The sequence below is a fragment of the Limanda limanda genome, chromosome 6 (assembly GCF_963576545.1).
Source record: "Limanda limanda chromosome 6, fLimLim1.1, whole genome shotgun sequence".
NCBI lineage: Eukaryota > Metazoa > Chordata > Actinopteri > Pleuronectiformes > Pleuronectidae > Limanda > Limanda limanda.
Genome location: NC_083641.1, coordinates 5,665,132 through 5,691,535, shown reverse-complemented (window position 1 = coordinate 5,691,535; position 26,404 = coordinate 5,665,132). Strand labels below are relative to the sequence as shown.

The window sequence follows — 26,404 nt, the reverse complement described above, 5'->3', positions numbered from 1 at the left end:
CTGATGTAAATATAAAGTATTAAGTTATAAAGGGAGTATTCAAGGGTAAAGAAAGAAATTCATATAATTTAGACGAAACACACTAGTGAAAACATCACCAGGAATATTTTATATTCAATTTCTGCCAATAGATCCATTTCACCTAAATCTTACACACTGGACCTTTAAGAAGATGTCCAAAAAAATATCTGGAATAAATATTAATATTTAACCAATTCACCAAGATGATACAAGTAAATGTATTGTTCTGCACTTGTGATTATCTGTGTTGATGTGAAATGCATTGCACCTTTTGGATTACTTTTGCCCCCTCACCACTCCCTGCCCCAGTGGGCTGCAGGGATGACAGTGTGTGTGGGTGTGTTTGTGTAGTGTGTGTGTTTGTGTGCTCGTGTGTATGTGTGCGAGCTGACAGGTAGAAAGCTGCCGTCTCTCGGTGAGTTGCGGGCAATGCGGTGAACAGATTTGAGTAAATATTCAGACATGGTGGATCACTCCAGCAGCCAGATGAACCATGTCCACTAAACTTCGCTGCAGACTTGGAGCTCAGCGGTGAAACGTGGGCGAAGACACCGCAGGAACAGACGGGAAATTCAACTGTCAGCTGGCCGGGAAGAGCCGATCACACCACCCGGCTTCCGGGGATTCAGGGGCCGCATCGGTTGACGGCAGACGTCGGTCGGCAGCTCGGGGGGAAGAGGGCGAGCAGCCACATCACCGCGGACATCTACCTCTCAGTTTCTGCCACTTTCCGAGATGTCAAGGAAGCTTCAGAGGACAGAAGTCTGCGCCGACTGCAGTGCGCCAGGTAAGGGGGGGGGGGGAAACAAATCCGAATAGACCACCGCGCTGGAACAATGCGCCGAGGGGGCGACGCGCCGGGACAACGGGGCCGGGGCTGCTGTCACTGTCAGCGGCTCCGCGGAGTAGGAAAGAGGCCAGGGCTTCCAGGCGTCGCTTAGGCCCAAAATAAACAGTGAAAAATAGGCGTTATCACAGCGGGAAACATAGCGAAGGTTCCCCCGCCGAGCTGCAGAAACCTCCCGGGTGTGTGACTGAGGCACAGGCGAGGGGAACCGGGCTGTGTGCTGCAGTGAAGCTGGGATTGTCAGATTTATGTCGCCGGGTGGAGAGACGTTTGTTTTGATTTTCATGGTAGACTCTTCTTCATGGGTTAGCTTAGGCTGGCTAGCGAGCTGGCGATGTTGACCCGCTGAATGGCGAGCCTGTGTTAAACGCGTGTTTTCACAATCAATGAATTTAACGCACACTTTCATTCTTATTCAAACCCCCCGTGTTATCGCCAGCGCACGACTGCGGGGTTCTGAGTTTGTGTCGCTGGCTAACACTGCTAGCTTAGCTACGGCGTTAGCTCTTGTGGCTAACTTTTGCTTCAACGCCAAGTTGCTGCTAACCAGTCAGCTAGCAGCCAGTCGGTTCACCAGCAGTGTCTGACCACAAGCGTACATATCACATTTAAAAACATTAAAGTTGCTCATTAAGCTGGTGTTTGTTTACCCTCATGTTTAACAATATGATTTTGAAATGTTGTCACTAACGCTGAGGGAATTAACAGAAGTAAATTCATTTGAAAGGTTTCACTGAGCTGCAAATTTAACCACATTCAACAAGAAGACGAGCAGAATGAATATGGCTTAAGTTCACCTGTCACACACTAGTTATCAGTGTGCTTCTGTTTGACTTGGTTGGGGACGATTGCTGCAATATTTACAGGTTCGATTTACATCTTTACCCCATCTGTTGTTGTTTTTTATTTGTAATGTGATGTAAGGAGAGCTGCAGCCTCAAATGCCCTCATGTTCACTTGCTCCTCCTGTGTGAGTGCGTGTACGTGTGTTGTGTTATTTGCATTCATTCATGTGTACATGCATTTCAACAGTGGCTCACTTCACAGCTGCTCCACCTTCCAGCAGTGTGTGTGTGTGTGTGTGCATGTGATTCAGTGTGTGTGATTCAGTGTGTGTGTGATTCAGTGGGTGCCCGTGTTAAACTCTGTAAGCTTCAGGGCCCTAATGTTCAAAAATAGTTTTCAGTTTCGTGCTGGCTACAAAGACTGATTTTATGACATGAACCCTAATCCCTACTTTCTACTGAACATGTAGCTTCTCACTTCAGCAGCATCTTTATGTCTTTCCCCACCGCCCCCCCCCCTGTTGCTTTTCATAATCTGACCATCACCAATTTCATTGATTTCCTTAGCGACTTACAGATAATCACTATGTTCTATCCCTGACAAATCACTTCTGTCAATTTACATGGGTTTCCTCAGACAAAATCACTGTCTGTGCTCGAGTTTGTCCATGCAGCTGTTCCTGGCTGTGTATTTCTTCTCTACATGAAGCCCCTCCTTTTGACGACATGCACCCACACGCAGTGCGTTGTACAAAATGCTGACCTAGCCACTGGTGACAGGCCACCTCCCTACGACCAGCTTTGTGTCATACTGGGGGGATAACTTCGTGGCATGGCTACAAAAGACAACTGATACTTCCAGTCCAAGCCAAGCCTCTGGAAGTGTTAATGTCATGCCATGGCAATATGCCGGGTTTATAGCAACAATGAATCATGTTGTCATGATGGTGGGCTCTTTTATTGGACACACATGCAATTGTGTCAGAAACGGAGGCTCTTGTGTAAGTGTTTTGACCTATTTGATGGTGGCATTGAATCTATGTATCATCTTGTGTTGTGAAGTCAAGGCTGTCTCTGTTGTGACCAGTGTTTAGTTGATTATTGCGTGACACTTATGAATAAATGTATGAATTGAAATCAATCTTGAGGTGTCGTAGACCAGCATGTGGACCGACATGTTGCATATGGCCATTAAAATGGTTATGTGTGAATCAACCTCTTATAAATGTAGGTGTAGACACTTAACTTGCTATGTATTTCAGCAGGAGATTTTACGGATTTGAAACGTTATCCTTTACCATAACTACTCATTAAACTACATGTTTTTATGCAGGCCTGAGTGACGGTAACAGAAACAAATGTCAATGCTGTATTGACGAATTAGGCCAACTTTAGGCTAAATTATATCATGCTGCAGATTTGGCCAATGCACTGCTGCCAATAGTTTATCCAGGTCTAATAGCTTAATTGTGTAGCCTCATATTGATCCAGCGAGCCAAGAATATAGCATAGCCTGTGGGAGTTTTTATATTTATTACACAGATTTAGGAATTAAGTTGCTGCAGTCTGGCCTTAAGGACTACAGGCTACTGTTTTGAACTAGGCTATAGCTATTACCAAAACACTTCTGTGTCTGCTGGTACTTTTGTTGTGCAGGCCAAATTACTTGCAGAATGTCAGTTCATCTGATGATGGACCATTTTAGCTCCATTAATACTCTAAGCCCTGACCGTTTTATCCCAGCCTAAGAGTGTGTAGATAGTAGATGTGTGTATTGTCGTGCATGCATCAAGTGCATGTTAGTGTGCATATATTTGTTATGATTGCAGACTGTGTTAGCTGTGAGCTGCTCATCACATCAGGGTCCTGAGGGCATAAATATGACCCAGACTTTATGACTCGTCTGCCAGTGTCAGCAGACTTGACAACAGCCTCAGCGTCTCCCCCTCCAACCCTCATCTCATTGTCACACGTATTTTCCTCTTGAAAAATATGACTCATGTTGTGTATGCACATGCAGGAGAAACATTTTTTAGGGAGCTTTACTTTATCAGAAATTGAAATGTCTTGAATTTTATTTTCCCTAAAATTCCCACCAACTATTGCTTTAATATTTAGTAAAACTTTGACTTGTGTTAACCTTCAGACCTGTTTACTGCACATTTTATCTGAATTTTTGAACAATACTGAGGTGATTTGGTTTAAATTATTCTTATAGAATTAATTGAGCTCAGCTGAGACAGGTGTTTGATATGTATCTTGAATCTTCAAAAGGTTGCTAAAACAACTCCCATAGACTGGATGATAATTCATGTATCTCTTCTCTTCTACATATAATCCTAGTGACCATCAAGACATTTTGTGAAGAAATTATGTTAATCTCAATGCGGTTGTGTTAACAAATTGTTTTCCATCCATGTACCTCGCTGAATTTTAAAGATTTATAAATCTGATTGGAGTACTACTACTCAGTGCTACTTCTCATCTTAATGGCTCTTGATCTGTGTGTACATGCATTCTACATATTTCATTAAACATTTACTACTGCACAGAGCACATGTTTGACTTATACTTAAAGGAAGCCTGGACATGTTATTAAACTGTAGATGGAGTATATGTCTCTGAGGAAAATGGCACCAGAGTAAACTGTAACTTGCACATTAGACTGCTAGGATATTGAAGGAGTTCTTATTTGAAGAAGTGGAGGAGTTTTACAAGCAGCCCTTACTAGTTAATGTTGTGTTGAATCACTTAAGATTCTTTGAAATGCTGACCAGCACAAACTGCCTGTTTATAAATCCTGTGTAACCTCCCTCTGCTTGTCTGTCTGTCAGACCCCGGCTGGACCAGTATCAACCGAGGGGTTCTGATCTGTGATGAATGCTGTTCAGTTCACCGCAGCTTAGGGCGTCATATCTCCATAGTCAAGCACCTGAGGCACAGCGGATGGCCTCCAGCACTACTGCAGGTAAGGGTGAGAAATGGAGGAGTGATGGAAAATAACATAGGAACAGGGAAGGATTCGAATAAAAGTAAAGCAAATGCAGTACCTGAGACCCAGAATAATGACACAGAATGTCAGAACTGCTACAGAAAGAGAATGCTAATCCACAGGTTTTCTTGCTTCTTATTTTTTTTACAAACATTCGTTTGTTTCTCTATCAATTCTGGCTCCAGACATGTTCATATTTCTTCTTAGGTTTTTTCAACTGCAAAGTGGACGTACTCAACTATAATCTTTTGATGTTGTCAGGGTAGCAATTTTAATGTACATGTTGTTCCACCAATGGGTTACAACTGTGTGTGTTTGCTTGTGCGTGTGTGTGATTCAGATGGTTCAGACCTTGGCCAGCAATGGGGCCAACTCCATATGGGAACACAGTCTCCTGGACCCTGCTCAGGTGCAGAGTGGTCGAAGGAAACCCAACCCCCAGGACAAAGTCCAGTAAGTATACTCACCACAGGGTAGAATTACACAAAACCACACTTCCACACACCCTTCTTCTCCTCTGTCACCTTTGCTGGAAGAAATTATCTGTGCTGTGCAGGAAGATTACATAATCTTTCTGAACATAATTGGTGTTTTCGCTAGTGAAGCATAATAGCGCACATTTTTTTTACTAATGCTTTCCACACTGTTTTTTTGTAGTCATGGATTACTCTAGTAAATTATCATGACCTGCTCTCATAGTAATGTTATATAATTACATACAGCATATGTTTTGCCAGCATGGTGTTATTTTAGTTTAGATTTAGCTATTGAAAGGGCATGAGATCAAAAATTGGACCTGCAGGGTAAATGAGTGACGTTACTGACTGTCTGAATGTATTGTATTGCATACATTTATTATTACGTGGAAGAAGCCGGACCTGTTCATTCTGGAGATAATTATCAAGTAAAATGTTGACTCTTGTGATTTGCTGAGAATGTGCAGTCTTGCAGTCTTGCTGCCTTTTACTCCTTCTCTCAAGACATGTATTTGTTTATTTGATAAGAGAGTGGGTTCTTCATTTTTATTTTTCACCTAGCACAAAGAATCAGAAAGAGATTCAAGGATAAATCAAAGATGTAACTACTTTAAAGTAAAAAATGCAACTCAGTTGTTCGAAAACAGATTTAAATTCATCAATAGAAATCACAATGAAGTGCCCCTATCTAAAGTCTCTGAAAGCTCAAACCATTTCCCCTACTTTGTATCCGCTCTCACATCTCACAGGGACCTGTGCTAGCAAACATTGTGCGTACATCTTTTATACATTCATGATGCTGAAGGGCATTTGGAAAATGAAGGAAATTTAATGCATGCATTGATGCATAACTTATTGGGTACATTAACAGGAATTGTAGTATTGTATTTTATCATTAAATGGAGCTGTTTTTCTTGTGAGGTGTGGATTTGTTCTAACCATCTTACCTCCTCCTGTGCAGCCCCACTAAGTCAGAGTTCATTAGAGCCAAATACCAGATGCTGGCCTTTGTACACAAGCTGCCCTGCCGCGATGATGATGGCGTCACCACCAAGGACCTCAGTAAGGTAAGGGCTTGGTATTTCACAGCTCAGGGGCAATGCATTATGAGTTCAGGTTAATTAGTCCATAAAGACATAGCTGTGCTGTAGAACAGCATGTGTAAGCACAAAGGATGTTAATTTTAGAGGGAGACCTCATACATATACATGCATACTTGTCTGTGTGTGTGCGTGCACATACACATGCACACTCAGTGATAACACCCTCTGGCAGGAAGTGATCTGAATTTCACAGCAGGACATAATGATCTCTAATGCTGTGGAGCTCCACTGAACTAATGAGGGGACTCTGCCTGTTTCTGTCTCGCCATGATGTTAAATCTTTACCACATCTCTTTCTTTCTCTCTCTCTTACCTAAATGCCACTCCTCCTTGTCTCTTTTAGCAACTCCACTCCAGTGTGCGAACGGGCAGTTTAGAGACATGTCTTCGGCTCCTGTCCCTCGGTGCTCAGGCCAACTTCTTCCACCCGGTCAGTACCAAATATGCTTGCAGCCTCATTCCATCTGACACTTAGGCAGTCTGTTCAGTTATTCTCCTCATGCCCTGCCTCCTGTCCTGACTCTCTGTGTGTGTACCTGACCCTCTAGGAAAAAGGCACTACCCCACTCCATGTAGCAGCCAAGGCAGGCCAGATCTTGCAGGCGGAGCTCTTGGTGGTGTATGGCGCAGACCCTGGAGCACCCGACATAAACGGACGTACGCCTATGGACTATGCAAGGTACAAGACAGTGTAAACACACTTCAAGAATAACAGTTAGCATTTAAATGGAATTTAATTTCAAACCAACTGTGTGAAAATGGGTAAGAGCTCAATTAGGTTCAAATCAAAAAGAAAATATAATCTGTTTCTGTGTTCTTTAGGCAGGCTGGTCACATAGAGTTAGCAGAGCGGCTTGTGGAGTGTCAGTATGAGCTGACAGACAGGCTAGCCTTCTACCTGTGTGGACGGCGTCCAGGTAACTCTATGCACCAGTTCACATGCAGCTCACATGCCCTAAAGCATAACAGTTAATCTCTCTTCTCCTCTCCTCAGATCACAAGAATGGCCATTATATCATTCCTCAAATGGCAGACAGGTATGGACCATGATATTATACATTACTCTTCAGATGACTATGAACACTCTGTTGAAACGTGCATGGTGTGACTGGATTGCATGAACTATCTTTGGTGCTATCACTGAACCTGACTTGTGCCTAGTACTAATAATTCCCCTCCCTTGGCCCTACCCCAGATATGAAGTGCCCTTCGCTGGGAGTGTCCCCCTCCAAACAGAGCCACAAGCGTTAGGGGTAGAATATATTCCCTTAGGAATTGGGACAACAGTCACTATGTCATCAGCATCCAAGCAATGTTATTATAGTGACAAACAATTCAAACTAACGTTATTATATGAACAACCATTCTATAATAGAGACACATCTGACAACTGCAGGACTGACGGGACAGATTTATCCATTGATCAATACATAGTTAGTCAGCGTGTTTGTTATATCAATGTAATGTTGGTCCTGTCCATAGAAACCGTTGCCCCACAGTGAAACATAATAATAACATTTTTGGGGAAGGTTTCTTTCAAACTTCATATTCGAGACACGGTGTAATGAAGGTATACTCGTCACGGTTTACAGGTGTTTTGAAATTGTGTATAGCGATTTTCCTGAATGTTTGTCGCAGCGATTCAATGACATTTTAATGCTCTGCTGGATTTAACTAATATATTCAGCTTGATTTAAAACCAAATATTCATGGTTATTTTTGAAGATTTAATATTTTTGTAAAGATTTTACCCGCAGTGGTCGGCATCTTGATTCGCTTCGTCCACTGGGGAAGCATTTGGGAGTCTCTGCCTTCCCCTTCGTTTTTTTATCGAGGTCCTAAATACACTACGGTTGAAGGGGTGGTTGAAGGGCTAGATGGCCACTAACCCTACATCACATACAGAAATAGGACAAAAAAAACCCTTCACGGCCAAGGACCAAACAAAGGGGAAGGGCTAAGTGGCGAAGTGAATTGGGACAGGGCCTTGTTATACTTGCCTGCCATGGGGTAATTGATAATGATGCAGTTTAGTGTTCTGACCAGAGGGTGGCATCATAGCATATGTAACTCCACCCAAAAAAGGAGTAGGATAACTTAGGTTCTTGCCATCAATATCAAAGATGTTTGTTCTAAATGCCGATCTGATCTATTACATGTCAATGATGATTTAGGTACTGGAGGTTGTGCTCGGTTTATTAATCCTAATCTACAGGTTTTATTTGAGAGGTGTAGAAGTGCACAGTCAGCCCACGATAAATCAAGTTCAGTGCCACTTGGCTCAGTATCTAGCCTACTCTCTATGAGGTCTTTCTCTCTTGCTCTCTTTCTTTAAAAAAATGTAGCCTGAATAGGATAACAAATACAATCTGTCAAATTTACACATAAATGTTGTGCTATGATTTATTAAACCCAATAAATGTGTCGTCACAAACAAGACATTGTTTCACATCATCACAATAATCAAACAGTGCCTTGTGCATCTCTGTCAGGAATACATATTTAGTGTCTGATTATAAAAGTAAACAAGCCAAGTAATCTGTCTATACTTACAACAAATAGCAGTGTCCATGGTTCTGCGAGGTCTGTGCTGGTCAGACGTGTGTATATGTATCTGTGTGTGTATTTGTTTTTGTTACCTCTTTAGGACGTATTCCAGCATAAACTCTGATTTTCAGGACCAGTAGACCTCATGGGGACCAAAGCCTGGTCCTAATGAGGGAAAACATACTTTCTTAGGTCCATGTTAAAGTTAAGGGTTAGATGGGAATTTTACTTAGGTTAAGGTTAGAGCTAAATTGGCAATGGGGTTAAGGTTAGGGTTATAATTTTGTTTAGGCGGTCCACAATGAATGGAAGTCATTATAAACGAAGGACAGTTGCGCCAACCTCTGTGTGTGTGGTTCAGTTATTACTCATGTTGTGGGGACTTAAATCTGTTTACACGGTCACATTATGAAGAAGACATGTTTTAATGTTAGGTTTAGGTTTGTGTAAGTGTTAGTGTTAGGCAAGTAGTAACTTGGTCTGGTCCTTTTCTGCCCTCCAAACGAAGTAAGAGTGATGAGTCATGATTTTTTTGTGCGTATGTAAACACTTCAAAGAAACTCAGCTGAGTATTATTCGCTTTGTGAACATAAAGGGCTCAAGGTTTGCTTCGCGTTTTGATATTGTTTGGAAGTGAACCTGAACTGTGACAGAACAAAATCAATTCAAGATTTACGCTGCATTCATTTTGTAGCAGCTTCCCACAGCTGCATTATTATTTCTGACGCTGCTACAGCATCAGGACAGACGTACTTCATAGATCAAGTCGTCTTTGAGTGTCGCAGTCTCCTGTTCCCTTCCTCCTCACTGACCTGCGCTCACTTTACACTTTAACAATAGACATTATCCCTAATCAGAAGTTATGACACATAAAGTATTTGAAATATAAATTGTGTTTGTTTGATTCGCTTTTGAGTTTATGAGACACGTATTTCACTGCTAATAAACGGTCAAGGTTAAACTTGCCACACATAAGAAGCGAAGCGCACAGCGCTTGATCCGGGTTCTTGATCCGACGTCATAGATTAATAAATAAATACATGTGATTGTCTGTTTGTGTGAAGAGGAATACAAACACGCACATGCAAACACACACTCAGACACAGTGAGTGATTACAAAAGAGCAGAGGAGGAGAATCACTGATTCAAAAGCACTGAGTGCATAACCAAATCCCTATTGACAAGTGGGGGGCACTTTCTAAATACAAAGGAAGTTCAGATTTATCAGAATGATTGTTTTAATCGATGAAAAAGCAGCCATGTGCAATACCAGAAAATTGAGGAAGTGATGCATTGAGATGCATAGTGATCAAATCATGGACAGGTGAATTATAATCGCGTGGTGGGGCTAGTGAAGATTCCCACCTCTAGTAGGTTTATTATAATCCTTATGTCTAAACAGGCTTTTTCTATCCCTGTGGGCTAATTTAACCAAATACTACATGAATGTGGATAAGACAAGTCTGGCAGCAGCCATCTTGTTCCAAGGGAAAAGTACCCATAATCCAAAGCAGTAAAGATCTGTGTAACTGTGAACTAGGTATTATGTGAACCGAGAGCAGACTGAGTCCCATTCATAGCTAAAGTGGGCCAGATGGAGAACTGTGTCCTCCTTCAAATGAACAGTCAATGTTATCGCAAAAAGAACAGAGTCCCTTTTATGCTGGTCCACTTTAAGAGGATTGAGGAAATCAATTTATGTATGCATACAAATGTATATTATCAAACTGAATAATGTAAAAAGTAACTTAATAATGATTCAATTCTTGTCTTCTGACCCGGGTCATAAAGAAACCAAATATCGTTGTTAGATATGCAAAGACATCTGCTACCTGCGATCGCACTGAAATCCGTTGGTCACAGATACCATTGTTCAACAGATCAACCCTTAACCAGGCACACCTCAAAGTGTATTATTACATATGTGGATCTTCTTCTGAGCTGCCATCTAACTCCACTTGCATCTATTTCTGGTGAATGGTTCCTCTTGAAAATAACAATTAAAGCTGTTTTGATGTGGCTTCTTTGCCCCTTTTTCTGTCTGTTTCTTTCTTTTTCTCACTCGTTTTCTGTTCTCTCCATTTCGCTGTGCTTGGTGGAGCCAGAGCTCGTCCTAAGTGCCCGACACAGAGGTATCTTTACTCTCCTTGTTCCTTTTGTGTCCCAGAAATCTGTCCTTCATTGCTGTCCCCACCACCCCTCTGCTACCCCATCTTTTGTAGAGTTCCCTGATGTTTCATTGAACAATGTCTTCTTCAGCTGTGTGTTGCGTTATCATGAGAAAACAAAGTTGCAGTCAGTTCTGAGAACCATAGAATACTGGAGGTTAATAGGCAGGAGAGGTTAAGAGGGCCCCCCGCAGTAACAAGGTGTTGCTGCGCTCAGGAGAATCACAGGAGCCACTTCCATATATTCATTAACATAAGCATATATCCTCAGTGACCATATCCTTGAATACGTCTACATTAAAAAAAAAAAAAATCAAATAATTCAATAAAACTTTTGACAAGTATCTTTTATATCTTTGGAATAGGTCAACAGCAGCATATTGTAAGAAAAAATGAGATTCTGACTAACATAAGCATTTGCTGATATTTAACAATATACATCTAACTACTAAAAGCACAAATGCACCCTGTCCTTGGGACTGCACAGATGGTTATTCTAAGGTTAATGTAACACTCACAGCTATATTAAGACCTTTTGATCTGACACCCATCCCACCCTCAATGTACCCTCCCTCTTCCCGTCCCCCTTCTCTAGCAAAACACCCTTCCCAGTCCTTACGTCTTGCTCCTTTTTCCCATTTCCACATTGACCACCCTGTCTCTTTGCTCCACCATATCACTCTGAACCGCATCCTCTGTGTTTCTTATAGCCTGGACCTGTCAGAACTGGCCAAGGCTGCCAAGAAGAAGCTCCAAGCGGTGAGTTGGGTCAAAATGTGATATTAAACTCTTGGCTTGTTCAACATTTACATTACAATTCTACTGACAGGTGTGAGGTCAAATTCAGACAATAGACTAAGCCATTTGGTGTAACAGCCAGATTTACCATTTCATGCCATTATAATCTCCGTCCCCTCCAGAGCCATCTGTGTCACCCCACAGAGTGCTCATAATAAAAACCCAGACCTAATGGCTAGTTATTACAATTTAATATGCAAAGTTTTATTTTACAGAATAAACAATGCATTTTGCTTGGTTTTATTTCATTTTTTAAATTCCTAAATTTGGTATCAACATTGAACGCCAAATATCCATATTGATCTGGCTCCATTTATAAAGTCTGTTCTCTTCTGCTCTGTTCGTCACACTGGTGTTTGTTATACCTGGTATGTACAAATATACAAATACATACTGTACATATTGATATATCTCGGGTCAATTTGCTTACATGTGACAGCTCAATAATCGGCTGTTTGAGGAGCTAGCGATGGATGTCTACGATGAGGTGGATCGCAGAGAAAATGATGCAGGTAAGCCTCATCCCTTACATACTTACTCTTTTTTTCTTTTACCCATGTTTGGAAACTGAAAGCTGAAAGGAATATAAAAAAATCTCCACAAGATTTTGTTAACCTGAACTTTTAGAGAAAACGGGAGAAATTGGAGAAATTAGATGTTGAGATTACGGAGAGCAAAAAAGTGAGTGAGGAGAAAACTGTTGAAGAGGAAGGCAAAATGGAGTGAGGGAGGGAGGAGGAGAGTCGCTGTGAGGAAGTGCCTCAGAAATTCTTGAGTCTTTCTCCTCCTCCTCCTCTGCTCTTCCTCGCTCTTTCTCCTTTTATTCTTTCCCTTTTCTTCAGCAGCAGTCAAATTGTGCTTTCTGACAGAAGCACTGCAGGTAAGTGGCAAGGATACATACACTCAGCTGCACACAGTGGGAGGTGCTCAGAGCAGTGCATTATAGGAGCTGCAATCCACTTTTAAAGGCTCTCTCTTAGTGTACTTGTTTATGTCTCTATGTGTGGGTGGATGGATTGAATGTTTGACTGCCCATTTTCCAGCCAAAACGACCATGTGGCTTAAAGACACACACACACACACACACACACACACACACACACACACACACACACACACACAGACTTATTTTTTGCTTCATATTTGTGTCTCCAGTGTGGCTTACGACCCAGAACCACAGCACTCTGGTAACAGAACGCAGCGCAGTGCCCTTCCTACCAGTCAATCCTGAATACTCTGCCACACGCAACCAGGTAAACATGCACACTTTCACACATGCACAACCTCATACACATCAGTATTGGCTGTTCCACACATACATAGGAAACTGCAGATATTTCTGACCTGAAGATGATGACAAACTGAGGGAAAGTAGAGAAGAATGTTAAAAAACTTTCAAGCATTAACAAAAAAATTTAGCGCCTCATGATATCTTAAGTCTATCAGCCTGTGTCCATGTGTTTGGGGGGAGAAGCCAAGAATGAGTGTGAAATTGACAAGGGATGGTCTTCAGCTGTGAGAAAGGAGGAAAGATCCATCTGTGTTTCTCTCTGTCTACTCTATCCCTCGCTCACCATGTGAGAGAGAGAAATCCCACATGTCCTCTCAGAAATTCCCTCATTGGAGTGTCTCAGTCGTGTAAACATTTTAAACACCAACTGAAAAACACCCACATCGCCACGTGAGCTCAGCCATGATTGTGTGGTCCACAGTGGTTGAGTCTATTTATGGTGGGAGTCACATTTAGGGTTGAACTTTTTACCTTCTTTTGTCTTCTGAAGTTGTGTGTTATAGTATGCACATGGTTTTGTGTAGTGATTCCAGACTCGTGTCAGTACAGTCAATGGAAAATGACCTTTTCATTCTCATACAAGCAGGCCAGCACGCCAGTGTGCTTGCACAGTTTATCTTTCTATTTCTCTCTGTGTGTATGTGTGTGCTGCCAGCGCTCAGTATGACTGTGTTTTTCCACATGGTAGCTGACCACAGCAGTCACACAGGCGGTGAAGCACTGACTGTGGGCTGGATTGTTTTTGCATACGGCTCAACTCTAGACAGAACTTAAAAAAAATAAGACTAACCTCCTTTCAGAAGCTCCCGCCAGCGTGTGCATGTGTTTACATAATAATCCACGTCGTTAAGTCCTGACTCATTCCTCTCTCAGGGCCGTCAGAAGCTGGCCCGGTTCAATGCTCGGGAGTTTGCCACTCTCATCATCGATATCCTGAGCGACGCTAAAAGGAGACAGCAGGGAAAAGGTCTCAGCAGCCCTACAGGTCAGTGGTGCATTTCACTACAGCATTGGAGCACTGGAAAGCATATTCAATTTTTTAGATGCACTAGATTATAATTGCAAGCTGCAACAGGAAGAATGGACCAGTCCAGCAATTTAGTAAAGAAGAGAAATAGGAATTATTGTTTTTGGGATCCATTCATGATATGTAAGATGGCGTCTCCCTAGTGGCCGCCTGTTGCAGCAGATCCCGCTCACTCTGAGCATTTTATTTCTCTCTAACTTCTTCCTATTTAGTTTTTCATTTCTATTTCTATATCTTTATATTCCTTCACTCAAGTACTGCATGCTACTTATGTGATGTCTTCCGCTGCTGTAACACTGCAAATTTCCCCATTCCGGGACTAATAAAGGACTTCTTATTAGTAACTCCCAATGAGAGAGATTAGAAGGAAGAGAGGGACTGATATTGTATGTATTCAAATAACTGTAATAAATGAGAACCTTCTCTTTGCCAGACACACTGGACCTGGGTATTGATGATGACCAGCATGACTATGACAGCGTAGCATCTGATGAAGACACAGACAGTGAGCTAACCACCCAGAACAACAACAACACACAACGCAGCAACCGAGCAAAGGTACAGTACTTACCTACAACATCAACTATTGCTTTAATAATATGCATAATAGAAACCTACAAATACACAACTCTACAAATGCTGACACACAATCACTTTTACCCAACAATTCAGTTTTGCTCCTTTCACAAAGTGTCTAGTTTATAGCAAGCAAAGCCTTTCCTTGTCCTCCTATTTATTTAAAACTGCTTGTCCCAGCATGCTTTGCGGGGAGTGGCCACAGTCAGGGCTGCCACATATCTCCTGAGTGACATCATCCGCTAATCTGGGTCACTGTCAGAGAGGCATTGTTCATACAGAGGGACTGTGTGTGTTTTGAAGGGGGGGGAACGGAGAAAAAGAGGAGAAATGGTGCAGAAGTGGTAGAAACAATTTAAACAACAACTCAACCAGTCACTATCTCCTTTTCCTGTGCACTTATTTAGCTCAGATTTCAAAACACTGACAGAGGCTCCACTCCCAAATCCTCACTTGAAATATGTGCATTCATTATTTCTTATGGGGTTGGTAATAAATGTCATTGTATTTATGTATTAAGTGGGGGTATGCGAGTATAATAGACATGGATTGGGTTGGAGGTGGATTACATTTAAACAAAGATCTCTGACAAATAGTAGATGAGAGTTGTTATAGTGGTTCAGTTTTAGGGACTGCGTCTGTGCATTCTGTGCTCCAGGGTCACAGGAAGTGGGGGTGGATAGTGTAGTGAGAGTAGAACTAAGGCTCTACTGTCTTTACAAGTGTGATCAGCTGTAGTACTTCCGCTGCAGGCCACCCCCTTCCTCTCACACAGTAATAAGCTCTGTTTTTAACTAACTACAAGAGCATTGATTCATACTGTACATTATCCTCTTGTTACACCAGTATAAGAACTTCAAACATTCAATGTTGCGAATGAGTGAAATGAATCACGAAGATATTTGATATTTGTCCTGAAATCACTTTGCTCACTTTGCTCACTTTGTACCTCACTTTGTCTGTTTGTCCCATCCATCCATCCAGAGTATGGACTCGTCAGACTTGTCAGACGGTCCCATCACCCTGCAGGAGTACCTCGAGGTGAAGAAGGCCCTGGCCTCCTCAGAAGCCAAGGTGCAGCAGCTCATGAAAGTCAACAACAACCTGAGCGAGGAGCTGCGGCGGCTTCAAAAGGAGGTAGGGAGCACGGAGAGTGGATGAAAGGATAGACCGGCAAAAAAAAAGAGGCAGAGGGTGAAATTGTCCTAAACTTCAACCAATGTTGAGAAATGCAGCAGGAGAGACTCTTGGTAAATCTTTCATTCAAATTCTTTCTCAAAGGAAAAGAGAGATGACAGGTTGCATGAATTGTTTCTTCGAAAGCTTGGACTAGAGAAGATGCCTAGATGACAGGGCTGTACTGAAAATACACAAGACAAAGTGACAAAGACAAGTCGGCAAAGGGAGAATGAACGGCAGGGTGACGGAGAAACAAGTTAATATTTTAATATCTCTTCAAACTGATATATTTCTCGTGACAGGGTGTCAATTTCCAACAGTGTTGTCAGTGGAAGATGCATTTGGTGACAGCGTCTCAGTGTTATCTTGAAGCCAAAGCAGCAGTCAGTCTCATGCGGAGCTAGGCTGCTACAAAATGCCTGTACTCATTTTAGTTGTCATTTTCTGGTTCAGTTGTGTTAGCGCAGTCATGGGTGCTACTGTTGGATTATTGTGAGTCATCATTAGCTTAATATATTAATTGGTGGCTGGTAGTGTTAGCTCACGTGACCCATGATTCATTCATGTATTCTCGGTTTTCATTGTCAGAGAATTTTGTGTTGAGAGTGTTGAGACAAACACGCACGTGTGCAAACAGAGACAAAGCAAATAACAAATAATGGTGTCAAAAGAGAAGGTAGTGAAGATAATATCAGTGCCCATCATAATCCACATGATTCCTCACTGACCCCTTTAAAGCCAACCATGTATATAAACAGGTATGTAGCCTCCTTCCACCGCTTCCCCATGACCTAATCCATGCCTCGCCATGTAACCTACTGAAACGTCTTAATCCTACATACCCCCACCCCCCCAACCCCACCCCCCAGTCCTTGAAATGACTTAAAATGTGAAGCCCTGTATGAGTTTTTTACTGTACATGCGATTGTCGCTGCTTGTTTTTGACCATTCAGTTGTTACCGCCCCTCCCTTCCCTTCAACCTCCCCATGTCCCTCCCTTCATCCCTCCTTCCATCCTCTCCTGTAGATCACACGGATGCAGACAGAGAACAGTGCCCTGCGGGGGGGCCACCAGGCTGGGGGGGCAGCCGGCCATGGGGTAGGGGGCCATGGTGGAGGGGGGGGAGGCCACTGGCAAGGGGGTGTGATGCGAGGAGGAATAAGTGGAGGGGGTCTGGGTGGGTTTGGGCCCGGAGCGGACAGCCCGGGGCTCTCTGTGACCTCCTCCGTGGCCCCCCACTCCCATCCCCACCGGAGAGACCGCCAGGCCTTCTCTATGTACGAGCCAGGGGCGGCCCCCGGCCCCAAGGTCCATGGCCCCCCAGCCCTGGACTCCCTGGCAGCCCGCCTGCAGCCACTCAACACATCCAGCGTAAGTTAGAACATCCCCGGCCCCTTCTACTTCCCACCCTCTTATTGGTGGCCCTGTTGACCCCTGACTCTTTTTGGCCAGACTGATAGGTAACAGTCCAATCCTATCTCTCTATTTCCCGTTCAGCTCTCTTTCTACCTGCATCTCAGTTCCCGGTCCTTCTCTTTGAAAGGTCCAGTTGTGCACGATCCTCTTTTAAATGTGAACTTGTAACTCTGGTTTGTCTTAAAGACAAAGATCTTTGCTTTTAACGGGATAAAGGAAGAAGTGAGGAAGTGCACAAGTGGGACCTTAAGGAGAAAGATGGACGAAAAAGGGATTGTCTTGACTGTTTGGTTGCCTAGCAACCCCTGTGATGCTCTGATCTCTAGCCTGCTTTGCACCCTTTGACCTTGACATTTTTAACACTTTTTGACCTCCAAGTAATTCTCCTGCTCCTGTAGAGCTACTCAATCTGGAGATGCACACAAATACACACACCCAAAGAGGGGGATGTAGATGAGAAACAAGTATCTCCAAAAAATTGTTCATATCCTTGCAAAGGTCAATTTTTTTTTTGTATTGAATCAACCTTGTAGTGTTAGTCATAATTTATGCGGCAGCCTGATGTACACCTCCCTAGACATGTTGTGGTGAGGCAGACCAGACAGTGATTGGTCTGCTTGGTCTCATCCACGTCTCTCAGTAACAAGCACTCAGTTCAATAGTTGTACTCATCATCTCTTCCAATGTCCTTTTTTCTGCATTTCAGTTTTAGCAAATTTTGCTCAACATATATTAACTCCTATTCCAACCACAATCCAATCCCCTTCAGGACTGGCACTGTACTAACATCAATCCTGAGAAATCTGATCAAAAGAGTGCATGTTTGAACCAACCGAATGTGTATTGAGATCTGTACGCATGCGATCAAAATGTGTTTTTATAAAGTGCAGGGAATTGATATTTGACCAGAAGTCATTTTAATCACAGAGTTGTGAACAGGAGTATTTAAGGCTCAGTACTTGTGATCGGATCTCTCACCATGCATGTCTGCAATCTTAGGCCACATGCATCCATCTACATTTTAACCAGGCTTAAAATGTCTAGTATAAGAGACATCTAGGGATCTGTCAGAGAGTTTATTAGCATTTCATCTGCAGCAACTATTTCTGTAGCTGCAGCTGCACACACAATCACTGATCATCAGAAGCCCTCAATGGACAACACGTCAGTGTCCAGCTCACTGTGTCTTACACCAAGATTTACCTGTTTGTTTGTTTTCTTTCTGTCTGTCTGTGTCTTCACCTGTCTGTCCTTTGCTCACTGCAGTGCAGCCGTGCATCCTCTGGATGTAAGCATTTTGTCTGTCATTCCATTGTTTGTCATTTCGTCTTCGAAATGTTGGATTCTCCCCCTGTGCACCACCTCTGCTTATTATGCATTAGAACACTGGAGATCAACATTAGTTTGTAGTATTTGTAGTCTATTTTAGATGCTTTGTGTGATGTGTTGCTCTTCAACACTGTTTAGTTTAGCCGCGTGACCTTTGAATTTCAGTCTTAGATAACTGTAGAGTCGTTTATTCTTTGTAGGACGATGGGTGAGCTGCTGAGTTGATCTGGTGCTGCTCTCACTGACTCCTTCATATTGTGTTTCGACAGTTTATAAAAACATCTGCCCTCTCTTTTTCTTTCCTTTTTCATCATCTATTTTGTTTCTGCAAATCTTTAATGTGTCATCTCATCACGGTCCGTCCATCTCTTTTTCTCTCCATCCTTGTCTGCTCCTCTCTTCTCAGGGAAGGAAGGGTAGCACAGGGGGTCCAGTGTCGTATGGAGGCCATCATCTGTCTGGATCTACAGAGATGGGCAGATACATGGTTTGTTCTAACTGTTTTTATAGATGGATTTGTGCTCTTTTGATCATGCTCTCGGTCCACTCAGGAAATTGAGATTACATGTTATCATAATCAGTCCCTGACAAATATTGCAAGGGCCTGGAATGTGGATTATATAAATTTCAATCAGTGAATCCCTCACGTCATGTGAGAAAAGTCAAGACTAAAGATGATATTTGGCTGCAAATTTAAACATTCCTGCATAATTAGCTTTTCCAGAGAAGCAACCACAACTAACAGAAAATCTGCAGCTTTTCATTTTTTATCTGCAGCTTTAAATTGGGAAAATGCTTGCACCTGTGTAGGACGTCTGATCTCTTGAACTCTGAGGGGTTGAACAACACATGCGGTTTGGTGAAGCGTTTGATGAATGTAATGATGGAACATCATCTTTGCTTTGTCTTTCTCCCCCCAGAAGCACGGCAGCGGCACAGACAGTGACTATGACAACACACAAACATATGACCACTCGCTAAGGTCAGATTCACGGCAAGTCACTGTACACACAAGGATGAGTGTTATTTTATCTTTATATCTAGTTTTTATGACAGTCAGCTCTTTTCTGTAAGCCAAGTTCAAACTACACTGAAGTCGTCAGATCGTAGTGCTGTTCACAGAGCATGACTTGCTGTCTTGTGATCCGGAGTCTTGCAGTCGTTGTGCGTTCATACGACTGACTGCCGACAGAGGGTCACACACTACATGATCTTTCACGAGGAGAAACCTCTGACTTGCACGTCTGTCCTCGAAACTACGTTTGATCACGAACACCCACAAAAGAGACACAGAAAGTCCAAATGCTCTACCTGCTCTCTGTGTCATCCTGCTACAAAATGACACATCAGGCGGGAGGAGAGGAGAAATGCTTTAGTGGATGTTACTGTTCTACAGAATAGAGAGCGGCTCAGGCTGCATTTTTCTCTCAGAACATGTCCAAGATCGAGAGAAAACTAACCAAGCCTGACCCAAACCCGACAGGCATTCTGCTTTTTGTGTCCAAACCTGACTAGAGCCTGATGTAGCTGTACAGAGTTTATGTTTCTCTGTCTATTACAAACATGGTTATTACTTGTTTTCCCGGATTACAGACATGCATAGTGTTACAAATGAGGGGTCACCTCACCTCTACATGTACCTCCACCACCATCACCCTGTCCTGTGCTGTGATTGGCTGGAATTGGTGCTGACTAGAGTTTCAGCAGGCTGGAAATCGGACCAATATGAGTCCGCAAAATGTTTGCAATGCACCAGCAAGTCTCTCTTAACGCGTATTGAAAAGTTCACACATAGCGATCGGCGACTGCTGATTAAGTGCGATCAGTGTTGTTATAGGCGACTTGCAAATTGGGCTAAAAATTGCAATAGTGTGAACTTCTTAAAACGTCTCTAAAAAAAGCTTCTGTCTCTGTGTTATTTTAATTGATTTAATTGGTTTTAAATATTAATTTGATTGTTTAGTCATTTTGGGAAGAACTATGTTTAGAAAAGTGCTGTATAGGTAAAGTGAATTATTATTACTATTATTTTCAGTATGGGCCGCAGCAGTGAGGAGGAGGGTCGTGGGGACTCTGAGGACGGTGGGGGGGGGGAGACGTGGGAGCCCGACCCCACCCTGCCTTGTACAGAGGACGTCATACTGAAGACTGAGCAGGTGACCAAGAACATCCAGGAGCTGCTCAGAGCCGCCCAGGAGTTCAAACATGACAGGTCAGTGACAGACACACACTCAAGAGATGGAGGGAAAAGAGACAAGGATCACATTTTTTCTGAAGTAAAATGAATAGTACTTCTCATTACGTCCCTGCTGACAAGTGCAACCTGAACCTCCTGACTGAATAACAAATTGAATTACAGGAAAATCATGCACCACCACTTCTTTTTCAATTAGAATTTGTTGCCTGAGCCCAACAGCAAGTCACAGATGGAGATAGGAAGGCATTCTCTCTTTCTGCAGCATAATGAAGGATTACTGAAGGAACACTATGTCACAAACTTTTTAATGCACTTGTTGAACTACTAACGAACACAACGAAGACTACAAACACAACACTGTGAAGTTTCACCTCATTTTGAGTGTCTCTGATGATCACATTTGCTGACTTACATTAGCTGATTTCAGACATACTCTGAACTCCAGAGATCCGCATTTATTCTGTGGGAGTGGTGTGTGAACGCGAACATCAGAGTGAAAGCCTCTGCAGTTGGTCCCCTAGTATAAAGTCAGCAGAAAAATGAATTAACAAATTAAAATAACAAGAAGAATATAAATATATATATATTAATTAAGAATATAAATATATATATATTCTTCTTGTTTTTTTAAGGTTTTATATATATATATCTGGGTGAAAAAGTGTTGTCACACACGGAGAAGACACAGATGAAGTTGTCAAAAGAGTTTGTGGTGAAGAGAACTGTCACCTGTGTCGATGTACTGTAAACAAATCAGTTGATCTCAGAATTAATACGGAATTAATACGTTACTTCCTGCCTCGGCCTGCTGCTTCACCCCTCACTAGAATCCTAGGGATTATTTGTTGTTGTTCTGAAAGTGTCTGAGCAGAGAACCCCTGCTGCGTTCTGCATGTCTGCATTTGGCTATATTATATGTTTAACCATGGTTACTAAATCATTTGCAGGAAACTATATATTGTTTACATACCTTGTATTTGAAGATGACTTCCTCAACAACCATCGAATTCAGGACAAATCACATGTCTACTATAAAAACTAGAGTGGATATCTGTAGAGTACATACCTTGGCCAAGGCATGTTACATTGATCTGATACCTGATCTTCACCTTTTTATTTGGATCTGCACCATATTACACACACTCATTAAAATCACTCTCCTAAACATGCGTGTTTTTTCAATAAGATCCATTAATTATTCTTTGAGAAATCAACAAAAAAAATTTTAATCTGCGCACTGTTAAAGACAATAAAGAAAAAAATCCTGGATCTGCATCAAATTGTATTGTGTTCTTTCGTGACCAATGTCCTCCTTTCTCCAATTAATGTGGTAAACCAGCCAATACACTTTGCACAACTAACAGATAGACAGGCAAACAAACAAGTTCATGCTCTGCCCTGCTGCTAAATTCTATCCTGTTCTGTACTTGTATTATAACTAGGGCTGTCAGTTTAACGCGTTATTAACGGCGTTAACGCAAACCCATTTTAACGCCGTCAATTTTTTTAACTCGAGTTAAAGCAGAGCTGCAGCTGCAGCTTCAGTATCTGTGTTCGCCTCCAGTCTGACCTGCTCTCGCTTTTTGTTTTAATATTTCGCCACCTAAAATATATATTTTAAAGCTATTGTAGCGTCCCACAGGACACGGAACTTCTTCGTGGTTTAGTAACTGGTATTTTCCTCTACACGAACATGTGCACCTCTCGCTGTTACTCCGTCTCTCGCAGACATCAACACTTCACTTCCTCATTGATCCCCGATCCCCCCATCCTATTGGTTAAAACAGTCACATGTCCCACCCAGACCCCTTCATGACCGTCAGACATCAGAGCGCTCCTTCAACAGTGTTTTACTGAGCATACGTCAAAACCAAACATAAACATAAACCCAGTCCGTTACACTATTAGGCTGCAGCTATATGTTTTTATTTATTTAAAAATAGGGTACTTCTTATTTCATACATTTTCCACAAATAAGGGGAGGACTCAAATAGCCCTACAAAGTTGTGTGTTTCATTTATTTCAAAGTAGGCCGACACCTGCCTGTGTATTTTGTTTGTTTGTTATTTGTTGCTTGTCTGTTTGAGTAGCTAGCTTAAAGCAAAGAAGTAGTAGGCTTACCTTTTATTGGTAACCTAACTGTTATGGTTCATTGTTTCTGAAATAAGAGGACTGACTGCTATGTTCACAGCAAACTTGAAAAAAAGAAAATATTAAGCTATGGTTTAACTGCACTATAGGGAGAGTCCTTGTTTACCTGAAATGTGCACTTTATAATTTTATTTTGTACCGCCCTGTTTGGCAATGTTGTTTTTCAATAATATAAAACATTTGCATAAAGCAAGCCAATCCACTTTTCCATGTTGATAAGAGCATTAAAACGAAAGTAAAATTATGGAAAAATAATAAATGAAGGAACATTCAGAATAGATACAAATTTGCGATTAATTGCGATTAATCGCGAGTTAACTATGACAAAATGCGATTAATCACGATTAAATATTTTAATCGTTTGACAGCTCTAATTTTAACTATATGTTTTGTCCTCACAAACATATGTAAAGCATCCTTGGGTCCCGTGAAAGGTGCTTTATAAATATAAACCTATTATTATTAGTAGTAATAAAAACAGAACTACCTTGGCGGGCGTAAAATACTGACCCTACTTAAAAGGAAAAACACACCAGGGTTAGTTTTAATTGAACTAAACAAGTTCTTTGTGAAATTGTGTTGCCTCAATCTTTGAGTTAAATAATGAATCTCTCTCCTCCTCAGCTTTGTTCCATGTTCTGAGAAGATCCACTCTGCTGTCACTGAGATGGCCTCACTCTTCCCAAAAGTAAGTTCCCTCTACTTTCTCCCTTTGTGTCTATTTTTCTCCTTCTTTGTCTGGGTGCTGCTCCCTTTATCTTCCTCCGTCTGGTTTCATCATCCCCTGTTTGAGTTCGGTCTTGATTCCCTTTCTCTCTCCACAGCGTCCAGCGTTGGATGCAGTCCACTCCTCCCTCCGGCTGTTGGCTTCCAGCGCCTCGCGGCTGCAGGTGGAGTGCCGCAAAGCGGTGCCCTCGGAGCCCGGCGCCCCCCCGGTGGACTACCAGCTCCTCACTCAGCAGGTCATCCAGTGCGCCTATGACATCGCCAAGGCCGCCAAGCAGCTGGTCACCATCACCACTCGTGAGAAGAAACAGTGACCCAACTAATGCATGGATGGATAGATGAGAGGGAAGAGGATGAAAGAACAGATCAATGCATGGGGGGGGGCTGAGAGGGAACGGAGGGGCTTCTAGGAGAGGGACGAAGACGGATAATGTGATCACACTAAAGATGGGAGGACGGGAGTGACGGAAGAATGAAAAAGAAAAGAGAAGTTTGGAAAATGCATGGGAACGAAACCGGATGGAAGCGCTCATGGTTGAGTAGAAACAGGAGGACTGAAAAAGGAGAAATTCCACAAGTGTGGAAGTGAAAGCCGGGGAGGACGAGCGGGGGGGAACCGACATGGGAAATAGAGGGCGGAGCAACAGTTGGAATCAGATGTGTATAATTAACTGTTTAAATGTGATGAGCATATGTGAAACACACAGGTGGTGATGTACAGAGAACTGGATCCCGAGGTGGAAACGGCTTTATTTATTCTCACCTGTCTGTTGTCATCCCTCCCCCCCCCCCATCGTGGTTGAGAGGGAGAGGGAGTGTCAGCTGTGAGAGAGGGAGGTCCACAGACCGACCACCGCAGAGCGTGATGGACCCCAAACCACTGCCGTCCTCCTCTGCTTTCCTCTCCCACCTGCTCCTTTGATGCCTCTCTCTCTCTCTCTCTCTTTCTCTCTCCAGATAGTCTTTCGTGGGTTAACTTTAACAGGGGGTTCCTGCTCTCCTCCGACCTGTCCCCCCCGTCTCTCTCTCTCTCTACATTGTCGCTGGTACACAGCGTGATCTGGCATGTTTGAATTTCTCTCCTCTCTCCTCTTTTTCTTTGTTTTTTTTGCAGATTGGTTTGGTCTGCACCTCCGAGGACAAACCTTACTGACTCACAAAAACAAAACACTTACACTGGAATAATTGTGATTTATTTGTTGTTTATCATGCCAATTGTTTTTTTTGTTCTTTTTGTATTGATATTTTTACTGACTCGTCTTGATTTAACTGTTTATGTATGTTTTTATTTCATTGTCTCAATATGATTCTCATTTATTGGAACAGGGAGACAGGTGGGGAGTAATGTGCTCAACCTCTTACTGGGATTTAAACCAACGTGCACACGAAAAGAAAAGAAGGAAAAACCTGTGACATGGTCCTCAACATTTCTCTCGCGCTCTGTTTTTGGGTGACGGTTGAGGTTTTTTTCTTCATGTCATAATTTGTCCTGTGGCCAAGGGGTCGAAAAGTTGCCAAAGGGGAGTTTGATTTTTGGGAGATCAGTTTTAGATTTTCTGTCAGATTGAAAACCCCTTGATGCATTATGACAGGATCTGGATCAAAATGCTCTTTCGGTGTTTACTCTTTTATTTGCCTCTTCTAATAGAACCAGTGGAATCATCTCAGAATCTCATAGCAAACATTATTTACATGAATGATAACAAACGTTGAGTCAAACGTTTGTTGCCATGCTTGTCAGAGATACTGGTATGTTGCAGTCAAAGCTTGGGTTGGTAATCCTGGAAAGGCGAGCAGCATGCTACATTTAGGAAGCGATCCATCTCACCCTCTTCCATCGGCCCTCTCATCAAAGCGCACACTGTTTGACAACAACTAGAAGACAACTTTTTTGGACTGGCTCGCTAACTTCTAGCTGTAGCCTCTGCTTCAGCTATGCATGTCTCCGCTTCTAAAGACTCATGCACAGGCAGGGTGCACGTAGGGAGGCAGGCTGGTTAGTAACAGACAGGTACGCCAGCCAATCATATTGTTACTCCGGCTTTTTTCTCTTCTTTTTTTCAAACAACTATTTATTGATGGCTTTCGGGATGTGAAGAGGATTTCAACAAACAAAGATAAAAGGTTGTTTAGAAACAAATTACCAACCCTACCGTGAAGCTTTAGGTCGACCTGTGGAAAGCACCAGATCGAGTCAACTGGACAAAAAATTTGCTCATTTGAAGTCAATTTCTGAAACCTCAAGAGTGCGCTTGATTTACTTTGCCATGTGTTACTTTCACTGTGGCGAGCACAAACAAGCCCACCGCCACTGTAGTCCTGCTGACTCGGGCCTCAGAAGTTTGAACTTCTAGCTCACCGTCTCTCATGGGAGACAGCATTGGGAACAAAGTAGTGTTATTTTTTTTTGTTGGCTTTTCAAAGATAGCTCACTGAACCTATTGTAGGTTAAAACCTTGTTCTGTGCCGATGGGGTCACACCTGTAACTCAGGTTTCAGATGGGATCTTGTTTAAATTCACCTCTTACCTTTCTCCAATGATTCTGCAGCTCTTTTCTCAAAGTGTCTGCAGCTCTCAGAGTTGGTTCTTGCATCGACCTCGTCTGCATAATCTTGGCTCGTCGCTCCAAAGGATTCTGCGCATTTAGAAATTCACCTTCCTGAAACGATGACGTCGTCCTTCAAACGGCATTTACCGCTCATCTCAATGTTTGATTTTTTCCTTGTGTCGCTGCCTTTTAGCAAGAAGCAATTAAACCCCAACTTGTCCCTAA

At 42.5% G+C, this 26,404-nt stretch overlaps 1 protein-coding gene across 2 annotated transcripts; it reads left to right on the top strand.

Moving 5' to 3' along the window:
* The first annotated feature begins 352 nt into the window (after nt 1-352).
* git1 (G protein-coupled receptor kinase interacting ArfGAP 1) lies at nt 353-26,404 on the top strand. Of its 2 annotated transcripts, XM_061072780.1 has the most exons (21): nt 353-436; nt 538-808; nt 4,488-4,621; nt 4,986-5,098; nt 6,083-6,188; nt 6,568-6,654; nt 6,773-6,903; nt 7,047-7,141; nt 7,219-7,261; nt 11,650-11,698; nt 12,177-12,249; nt 12,893-12,990; nt 13,902-14,013; nt 14,489-14,613; nt 15,616-15,768; nt 16,838-17,182; nt 18,963-19,043; nt 19,477-19,550; nt 20,592-20,768; nt 23,529-23,592; nt 23,729-26,404. In XM_061072780.1, exons 2-21 carry the CDS (start codon nt 757-759, stop codon nt 23,942-23,944), a joined length of 2,328 nt encoding a protein of 775 aa, XP_060928763.1. In that variant the 5' UTR covers nt 353-436; nt 538-756; the 3' UTR covers nt 23,945-26,404. The 2 variants fall into 2 exon arrangements, with proteins under 2 accessions (XP_060928763.1, XP_060928764.1); XM_061072781.1 differs by having other exon boundaries at nt 353-808; nt 19,477-19,538.

Bases quoted from the DNA above. Each gene is read 5' to 3' on its own strand.
- git1 (XM_061072780.1), top strand. From the start codon at position 757: ATGTCAAGGAAGCTTCAGAGGACAGAAGTCTGCGCCGACTGCAGTGCG. The intron at 4,622-4,985 runs GTAAGGGTGAGA...TGTGTGATTCAG, and splicing joins GGCCTCCAGCACTACTGCAG to ATGGTTCAGACCTTGGCCAG. The intron at 5,099-6,082 runs GTAAGTATACTC...CCTCCTGTGCAG, and splicing joins AACCCCCAGGACAAAGTCCA to CCCCACTAAGTCAGAGTTCA.